Consider the following 10490-nt stretch of genomic DNA (forward strand, 5'->3'; position numbering starts at 1 on the left):
TCAGTCCCCTCATGTTACTCCCTTTTCACCCACGACTGCGTGGCCAAACACGACTCCAACACCATCATTAAGTTTGCTGACGACACAACAGTGTGATTACCGACAACATTGAGACAGTCTATAGGGAGGAGGTCACAGACCAGGCAGTGTGGTGCCAGGACAACAACCTCTCCCTCAATGTGAGCAAGACCAAAGAGCTAATCGTGGACAACAGGAAAAGGCGGGCCCTACAAGTCCCCATTAACATCAACGGGGCTGTAGTGGAGCGGGTCAAGAGTTGTAAGTTCCTTGGTGTCCACATCACCAACGAACTATTATGGTCCAAACATACCAAGAGTTGTAACGCTTGCACGACAACACCTTTTCACCCTCAGGAGACTGAAAAGATTTGGCATGGGTCCCCAGATACTCCCAAAAATTGTACAGCTTCACCATCGAGAGCATCCTGACCGGTTGCATCACCACCTGGTATGGCAACTGCTCGGCATCTGACCGTAAGGCGCTACAAAGTATAGTGCGTACGACCCAGTACATCACTGGGGCTAAGCTTCCTGCAAACCAGGACCTATTATCTCGGCGGTGTCTGAGGAAAGCCCAAAAAATTATCAGAGACTCCAGTCACCCAAATCATAGACTGTTATCTCTGCAACCGCACAGCAAGAGGTCTTGGACCAAAAGGTTTCTTAACAGCTTCTACCCCAAAGCCATAAGACTGCAGAGCAATTAATCAAATGGCCACCCGGACTATTTACATTGACCCCACCCCCCAAGCCCGTCCACCCCACCTACCGACATGTACAAATGACCTCGAATAAACGGTACCCCTGCACATTGACTCGGTACCCCGTATATTGCCTCGTTGTTGTTATTTTATTTTGTGTTACTTTTTATTTTTTACTTCAGTTTATTTGGTAAATACTTAACTTTTTCATGATCTACATTGTTGTTTAAGGGCTTGTAAGTAAGCATTTCACAATAAGGTCTACACCAGTTTTATTTGGCGCATGTGACAAATAGTTTGATTTGATCAAATTATCAAAATTAAAGGCAAGTTCTTCCTATTATGGACAGATTGGTAATTGTGCGCTTGCCAAGGTGTGCAATGTTAACATTGTATATACCTGTGTTCACACCTTACCATCTACCCACAGCCAAACCTGTACCCCACAGTGGGCCTGCAGACTCCTGGAGAGATTGTGGATGCTAACTTTGGCCAGCAGCCCTTTGTGTTTGACATTGAGGACTATATGAGTGAATGGAGGGCTAAGATCCATGGCATGATCGCCCGCTTCCCTATCGGCGAGAGACTGGGGGAGTGGCAGGCAGTGCTGCAGAAGTAAGGGATCCTTATCAACATGACACTTTTCACCCTAACAGACTACTGTGTCTTTCTCTACTACTGTAAGGCTAAACCATGTCTTTGATTCTTCCAGTATGGTATCCACCTACCTGGTGCATCATGGGTACTGTGCTACGGCCACAGCCTTCGCCAGGGCTACGGAGACCTTGATCCAGGAGGACCAGACCTCCATAAAGAACCGGCAGAGTGAGAAGCACACACAGGCTCCACACTGACAGTACCACAGAAACACTGAGGACCAATCAGAGTCATACATTTACTCACAGTCATGCATTCAATTAGTTTTGAATGATAATATTCTTCTTTCTACTCACAGGAATACAGAAGCTGGTATTGGCAGGGCGTGTTGGAGAGGCCATCGAAGCCACACAGCAGCTGTACCCTGGACTTCTAGAACACAACCCCAATCTACTCTTCATGTTGAAGTGAGCAGCCTTGAACCAACTATGGGACTTTTATGGGAGTGTTAATCAAAAGGTTACATTTAAGAAGTATTGGAATTGTAAGGCTTAAATAAGCTGCTGGTCTTATAGTGTCTTTGCAGGCTCAATCAGGCACATACAGCACAACCACAGGAGCATTTTGTCAGTAAAGCTCTGGCCTGCTGCCCAGCTGTGTGTTTATGGCACAAAGACATTAGATGACATTAATAAATACTGTGGTCTGCTGAGAGACATTTGGAGATGCAGACCCACAGCTTGGTGGCCATTTTTTATGGCTCTCTTATAGAGGAAGAGGGGCTTGTTGTAGCAGTTACACAGAGAGGGAGGAGGGGGCAGGGTAAGCACAAGGTCACAGTTGTTGCTGCCGAGGGAACTCCTGATTTGATTGGTCATGCCTGTTGCTCCATTTTGTCATGGAAGACGAGTGAGAAGAACAGAACAGGCGCTGATCTGTTTGACATTCATCCGGTCATAGTGACATGTATCCATAAAGCCAGATACTCATACTCCGTAACCAGTCTGACTTGTTCCTGTTACATTTACACATTTCTGGGCACAAAGACATGATCTTATACAGCCCCACCTTTGCCGACTTCTGAAAGCAACTGAAGTTTTGCAGTAATTATAGATGACTGTTTTCATTCAGACTGTTTTTGTTCAAGCAAGTGATATCTGACAGTTAAGCAGAATGAAAGGTTTAATATCAGCTGGTACAATGTATTCCAGGACAAAGCATGTCAGACATTGTAGCAGATTGTAGACTAGATGTCAGACAGATTCATGGTTGCCCGTATCGCTCAGGTGTCGGCAGTTTGTGGAGATGGTGAACGGTACAGACAGTGAGGTACGATGCTTTAGTGTCCGCTCCCCCAAGTCCCAGGACAGCTACCCTGGCTCCCCCAGCCTGAGCCCCCGAAATGGAGCCACCAACCCCAATCTGCACAGTGCAGGTAAGGGAAACACACCTTCACAATTACCTATCCATCTGCCCAGTGTGTTAAAAACACAAAGGAGATAAGCAAGAGTATTGTCTATCTGTTGTATGTGTCTGTTTCACCCTGGCTCTCTGTCATCTCCAGGAGCAGACAGCCCCACATGCAGTAACGGGGTCACCCCACCCAACAAGAACAAGAGCCACAACAAGTATCCAGGCGTCAGCTCTGCCTCCTCCTCCTCTTCTTCCTCCCCTTCCTCTGTCAATTACTCTGAGTCCAACTCCACTGACTCCACCAAGTCCCAGCCTCACAGTGGCACCAGCAACCAGGAGGAGACCAGGTGTGTGGCAAGGCAAGGGTCTATGTGTTTATTGTTTTTTAGCGTGGTTGCGTTTTTAACTGGTGTGGGAGAAAAGCAGACGATCTGCGATATTATGACAGATGACTGAACCTGTCCCTGTGTTTGTCTCCTCTGCAGTGACAGTGAGATGGAGATTGAGGCTGAGCACTACACTAACGGGGTGGCAGAGAACCCCTCTGCTCGGATCATGAATGGCACCTACAAGCACCAGGAAATCCTGCAGGCTCAGGACATCAGCCTGGGCAACGGAGTGGCAGGTACAGACGCTTGACACGTGCGCACACACATGCGCTTACTGTTTTGATTGTCAGGCGCACACACCTTGTCCCAGGTGTCAATGTCACAACCACAATGTTTTCTTGGTCACTTTTGTCTATCTCTCCGTCATTCTTTCTCTCCCTCTCTCTGACTGTCACTGTGTGTCTGCTTTTCTCCGTTTTTCCTTTCTGGCTGGCTGGATATCTGGGGATGTGTGTTTCTAAATTGAGCTCAAACATAATCCAGTCAGGCAGATGTTTGTGTCGTCAAGGTTGCTAAATGAAATGGACAGCAGCATTTATTAATGTATTAATAGACAAGGTGTCTCACTGACATTATGAAACTTACTGAATGAAAGTGTATGTTTGTCCATATATCATTTTTTTTTTGTACCCATATTTTTCCAAGAAAGTTGACTGAGAACACTTTCATTTAGAACAACGACCTGGGTAATAGTTACAGGGGAGAGGAGGGCAGATGAATGAGACAATTGTAAACTGGGGATGATTAGGGGGCTGTGATGGTATGAGGGCCAGATTGGGAATTTAGCCAGGACACTGGGGTTAACACCCCTACTCTTACAATAATTGCCATGGGATCTTTAGTGACCACAGTGAGTGTGTTATTATGTGAAGTGTCAAATGCACTCTGTCCATGGCTGCGCTTTGACTCTTGTGGCTGTGTGTGTCCTGGTAGAGGATAGCTGTGCCTCCAGACAGCTGTGTGGAGGGAACCAAGCAGCCACAGAGAGGATGATCCAATTTGGCCGTGAACTGCAGGGCCTCAACGAGCAGTTGTGCCGTGAATACGGCAAGAACGTCACACACAAGAAGATGCTGCAGGTACCGGGGGGTTCACACAGTAGAAGACTAGCACACTGTTTGACACTGGCTGCGTTCACACAGGCAGTCCAATTCTAGTATTTTTTTTTCCACTAATTGGTCTTTTGACCAATCACATCAGATATTTTCACATCAGATATTTTCCAGAGCTGATCTGATGAAGTGAAAAAAAATATCAGAATCGTACTGCCTGTGTAAACACAGCCTGTGACTTACGAATTGTAGAATTTTCAACCACCGAATGGGAAAGGTTTGGTTTATGGGTTATACTGCAGTTTACACACTACTACTTGTATATGACCATTGGAAAGCCTGTCCCTAGTATTGTTCTCTAACAATTAAGGTAGAGCCACTGAAAGTGTCTGTTCCCTCTGTATAAGACAGACCAGTATACTGCTTCCAAATCATAGTCCTTAATGGGCTTTTACTGATCCCGCTGTTTTCTATCTCCCTTTTTTCTCTCTCTTATCTCAGGATGCCTTCAGTTTATTAGCATATTCAGATCCCTGGAACTGCCCAGTGGGGCAACAGCTAGACCCAATGCAGAGAGAGAATATCTGCTCTGCTCTTAACAGCGCCATCTTGGGTAAGGCTAAGTTTCACACACAGTACATAATGTCATGAGTTGTCCGATAAAAATAACTTTCACTCACACAAGCTATTTTTCTTTTTCTACAATACTATACTCCCAGCACCACAAAAGTAATAAGCTTGGTAGTGTGTATGTTAACTCTCTTCTAATGAATACACACGGCACATTTTCCCATGTACATGTTTGACTCAAACATGCTTTATTAGCTAATGTACACACCCCGATGTTGTCTTTTGCCCCTCAGAGTCTCAGAACTTGCCTAAGCAGCCCCCTCTGATGCTTGCTCTGGGTCAGGCCACAGAGTGTGTCCAGCTCATGGCCAGGGTCCGCTCAGGCTCCTGTTCCTTCGCCAGAGTAGACAACTTTTTGCACTAGCCCCAGTCCAGGTGAGTCTGGACAGACACACACATACTTCCTTCCCTCCCCTTATAGCACCACATCAATGCACTGTTTTACCTATAAGGAACTTTTTAGGAATGTTTTTGACTACACATGGCCCATGCTGTTAGCGTCAAGTTGGATTGTAGGGTTACTGTTTGGAGTACAGTAATAGTGTTGTAGAGATTACAATACAGCAGTTCCAAAAATGTTTATTTCATTCCTAAGGCAATGTTCAGGACTAAGAAGAGGTCTTTCCAATGGGTTGCCAGATGACTGAGGAAAGCATGTGTTTGAATTTGTGTGTCGCTTGCCATTTGGCAGAAGCAGATGGACAGGGGAATGAGTAGAACATGACAGGAAAGCTTATTTTTAATTTAGTATTATCAAATACAAAATGTGTGACTCTATTTAAAGAATTCATTATTATTCTGTTTATCTAGTCATGTTCTAGGTTTTATTTAGTCAGTTTGTTGTGCTCATCTTGGAAGGAAAAAAAATCTAATTCCGTTTTTGTTTTTGAGTGGATTTCAATTCCCTACACAGTATTTTAAAGATGTTCATCATATCAAAGAAATTCATGTTGGCATGCTTTGTCGTTACCAAGCAAGATACTCTGGTTTCTTTCATTCAGAACTCAGGTATTCACAGCACATTTGTCAACTCAGTATGGGATATTGTAGACAGAGGTATGTTTACCCAGCTGTTCAGTGGCTCCAATTTAGGACCTGCATTTTTTGGTTCAAATTCTTACTACTTAGTATGACTTAACTCCAGAAGCTAATTTAATTTAAAGTTAAAGGTCTGAATTGGCTTCTGAAAGTACACATGGCTGTAAGCCACTAACCTGCTGGTCACCTCAGAGCCCCATACCACAGCATTCACCTCAGATCAAACAATGATGACACCGATTAATTTGTGAGTTTCAATATAAGTGTAGTACATTTCCAATCAAGTGTATCCACTAGCTTGATATACACACAATTTAATGATATATTCAATAAAAAAGTTAAACTGATTGCCAAATACAAGGCTTTTAATTTGACCTCCCCTTTTCTAATAACCAATGGTTCTTGCCATTGGCCACACTTAATTCATACAGTCAGTCATTAAGTCTTTTCATACCAGTGCTTTGACAGCCAGCCATTATCTTATCATCGCGAACATACTTATTTTTCCGCTCTCTTGCGGTTCTATTTTTCTCACAACTAATGTGAAGCTGTCGCGTTAATACATAAACTCAACATAGACTCGGTCACTTTTACAAACATGTGACCTTAACTTTGTTCCTTTGTTTTTGTTTGTTTATTATAGTCAGTTGAATATGTTTTTTTTTCTCTCTTTCTTTCATTACAGTATGTATTTTCCTATTTTTAACAGATATTCTCTTGGCACATGGGACAGTTGTCGATCATTGATGTATTAACGCAGTATTTCACCCAGCCAGCAGGAGGCGCTCCACTGTGTGTTGAATGTAGTTTAGCAGATTATATTATGTTTGTGCTTCAGATTTGCTGCTGGCCACCATGAGATTGATATTGACATCCCCTGTACCTGTAAGACATATTGCAATGTGTTTCATTAACTCTTTTGACAATCCTGCAAGGCATGTTTGTGAAGCAAAGGGGTGGTGGGAGTAGAAAACATCAGCTTCTGTGTTGTTAGTGTTTGGTAGACTTTAATATGTTCACAAAGGCCATTTAGATTTTTTTTTTTTACCCAATCTTTACATTTGGACAACATCTATCGGCATCATGGACTTATACCTGCTAAAATATATACAAAAACAAGAACAAATACCTTAACTTAATGTCTACCCTGGCCAACCCCTAACCCAGACGACGCTGGACCAATTGTGCGCCGCCCTACAGGAGTCCCAATCATGGCCGGGGCGGCAGGTAGCCTAGTGCTTAGATCGTTGGGCCATGTTGCTGGATTGAATCCCCGAGCTGCCAAGGTAAAAATCTGTCGTTCTACCCCTGAACAAGGCAGTTAACCCACTGTTCCCCGGTAGGCCGTCATTGTAAATAAGAATTTGTTCTTAACTGACTTGCCTAGTTAAATAAAGTTTAAAAATAAATATTGTATTGCAGTAGGAAGTAAAATACTTTATTTATTTTACCTTTATTTAACTAGGTAAGTCGGTTAAGAGCAAATTCTTATTTACAATGACGGCCTACCCCGGCCAAACCATAACCGGGATGACGCTGGGACAATTGTGCGCCGCCCTATGAGAGTCCTAATCACGGCCGGTTGTGATACAGCCTGGAATCGAACGCTGCACCACTCGGGAGCCCTTTATCCCGAGCCTGTTAAAGACTGACATACTGGGTGGGGCACATCATCTTTCAAGCACACCTATACACTGTAACCCATGTTGGATGAGGTTTTAGTTGTTTTAATTCATGTTGCTTAATTAGTTACATCTTTAGGTGGCGCTATCCATTCGCATGAGTTTTCACTATAGAGTTTACCAGTCATTCTGAACAATACCTTCAGTGATAGACTTTCAATATTGGAAGCAGCCAGCAGATAGATTTTGATTATATTTTATGACATTATAGCAAAGCCTGCATCTCTTGAAGGCTTTCAAAAACTGGAAATGGCTTTTAAACTCCTATAGCCACCCAAAGTGTATATTTCCATTTTAAGATCATTCATTATGAAATAGAATGACTAATGTTTAGGTGTGTGTAGAAAGATCGTAATCTGTCGAGCTTCTCCTGGGACTTTTATAGACACACCTACAGCTACTGTAGCAAACAATCTCCCTGTTCTCCTTTTATGTGTTATGTTTTTCAATTGGAGCTATCCATGCCTCAAATGGAGAGGCGAAGGGAATGGAATTAGGAATTAAAAACAACAAGCTGTGCACAATTTACTATTATTTTCTATTATTATTTTATTTTCATTTTGAGTTTAGCAATTGTGAGGTGAGTTACCCTCTACTTGGCATGAAACTTTTAGAACCTTTAAAACTATATATATATATATATATATATATATATATATATATATATATATATATTACACAAAAAGAGAGATTATAATGATAATAAAACATTAAAAAACACCTATGTACTAGAAACATGATGAAGAAATATTGTAAACTGTTTAATTTTGACAGAATTATTTTTATTAAAATACACATCCATAAGCATAGTTTTGGTCTCTTGTCATTATTTTGTGGATGTACTGCTTTTGAATGTTGGTGACTTGAGGTTGGCTGAAAAGTTTAAATATGTCCATCTACAGTACCAGTCAAAAGTTTACTATTTTATACATTGAAATAACACACATGGAATCATGTAACTAAAGTGTTAAACAAATCAACATATTTTTGATTCTTCAAGTAGCCACCCTTTGCCTTGACAGCTTTGTACACTTCTGGCATTCTCTCAACCAGCTTAACCTGGAATGCTTTTCTAGCCCTCTTAAAGGAGGTTCCATATATGCTGAGCACTTGTTGGCTGATTTTCCTTCACTCTGCGGTCCGACTCATCCCAAACCATCTTAATTGGGTTGAGGTTGGGTGATTGTGGAGGCCAGGTCATCTGATGCAGCACTTATACATGATCCCAAATGTGTTATTTCATAGTTTTGATGTCTTCACTATTATTCTACAATGTAGAAAAAATAAATAAATAAAAACCCTTGAATGAGTAGGTGTGTCAACTTTTGACTGGTACTGTATATATGAAAACTTTGGTTCAAACTGTGATTGGAAGGGGCTTGCACCTGTATGGTTGAGGAACAGAATATGCAGGTGTGGTAAATGGCTCACTAGAGCCCCCTACTGGACACCAGCACTATTAAAGCTATGTAAATCAGTATTCAATTTGGCAAGTCAGTTAAGAACAAATGATTACTTACAATGATGGCCTACCACGGCCAAACCCGGATGACACTGGGCCAATTGTGTGCTGCCCTATGGGACTCCCAATCACAGCTGGATGTGATGCAGCTTGGATTCGAAACAGGTTTTTCCGGAGCCGAGTGCCGAGATGGCCGCCTCTCTTCGCGTTCCTAGGAAACTATGCAGTTTTTTTTTGTTTTTTTTTACGTGTTATTTCTTACATTAGTACCCCAGGTCATCTTAGGTTTCATTACATACAGTCGAGAAGAACTACTGAATATAAGAGCAGCATCAACTCACCATCAGTACGACCAAGAATATGACTTTCGCGAAGCGGATCCTGTGTTCTGCCTTTCACCCAGGACAACAGAATGGATCCCAGCCGGCGACCCAAAAAAACGACTCCGTAAAAGAGGGAAACGAGGCGGTCTTCTGGTCAGACTCTGGAGACGGGCACATCGTGCACCACTCCCTAGCATTCTTCTCGCCAATGTCCAGTCTCTTGACAACAAGGTTGATGAAATCCGAGCAAGGGTAGTATTCCAGAGGGACATCAGACTGTAACGTTCTTTGCTTCACGGAAACATGGCTCACTGGAGAGACTCTATCGGAGTCGGTGCAGCCAGCGGGTTTCTCCACGCATCGCGCCGACAAACAAACATCTTTCTGGTAAGAAGAGGGGCGGGGGTGTATGCCTTATGGCTAACAAGACGTGGCTAACCTGATTTAAGAATTCCTCACAATCAATGTCGACCGCATTATCTACCAAGAGAATTCTCTTCGATTATAATCACAGCCGTATATATTCCCCCCCAAGCAGACACATCGATGGCTCTGAACGAACTTTATTTGACGCTTTGCAAACTGGAATCCATACATCCTGAGGCTGCATTCATTGTAGCTGGGGATTTTAACGAGGCTAATCTGGAAACAAGGCTCCCTAAATTGTATCAGCATATCGATTGCGCAACCAGGGCTGGCAAAACCTTGGATCATTGTTATTCTAACTTCCGCGACGCATATAAGGCCCTGCCCCGCCCTCCTTTCGGAAAAGCTGACCACGACTCCATTTTGTTGATCCCTGCCAACAGACAGAAACTAAAACAAGAAGCTCCCACGCTAAAAAATAACTTTTTTGCCCGCTTTGAGGACAATACACGGCCTGCAATGAAAACATGCAGACTCTCCTTCACTGTAGCCGAGGTGAGTAAAACATTTAAACGTGTTAACCCTCTCAAGGCTGCAGGCCCAGACGGCATCCCCAGCCCGCCCTCAGAGCATGCGCAAACTAGCTGGCTGGTGTGTTTACGGACATATTCAATCAATCCCTATCTCAGTCTGTTCCCACATGCTTCAAGAGGGCCACCATTGTTCCTGTTCCCAAGAAAGCTAAGGTAACTGAGCTAAACGACTACCGCCCCGTAGCACTCACTTCCGTCATCATGAAGTGCTTTGAGAGACTAGT

General features: G+C 43.1%; 1 protein-coding gene across 2 annotated transcripts in view; it reads left to right on the top strand.

The window, feature by feature from the left end:
- Positions 1–8327, top strand: part of LOC135509385 (ran-binding protein 10-like) — a 28667-nt gene extending 20340 nt beyond the window's left edge. Inside the window, exons 6-15 of one of the 2 annotated variants that reach the window (XM_064930007.1) lie at positions 1152–1336; positions 1434–1546; positions 1677–1785; positions 2605–2753; positions 2883–3090; positions 3217–3356; positions 4054–4199; positions 4674–4785; positions 5036–5177; positions 5398–8327. In XM_064930007.1, the coding sequence (XP_064786079.1) occupies positions 1152–1336; positions 1434–1546; positions 1677–1785; positions 2605–2753; positions 2883–3090; positions 3217–3356; positions 4054–4199; positions 4674–4785; positions 5036–5166 (1293 nt within the window). In that variant the 3' untranslated portion in view covers positions 5167–5177; positions 5398–8327. The remainder of the gene's footprint in view (positions 1–1151; positions 1337–1433; positions 1547–1676; positions 1786–2604; positions 2754–2882; positions 3091–3216; positions 3357–4053; positions 4200–4673; positions 4786–5035; positions 5178–5397) is intronic. The other variant, XM_064930008.1, reaches the window with a different exon arrangement.
- The last annotated feature ends 2163 nt before the right edge of the window (positions 8328–10490 follow it).

This window comes from Oncorhynchus masou, chromosome 22 (genome assembly GCF_036934945.1).
Source record: "Oncorhynchus masou masou isolate Uvic2021 chromosome 22, UVic_Omas_1.1, whole genome shotgun sequence".
NCBI lineage: Eukaryota > Metazoa > Chordata > Actinopteri > Salmoniformes > Salmonidae > Oncorhynchus > Oncorhynchus masou.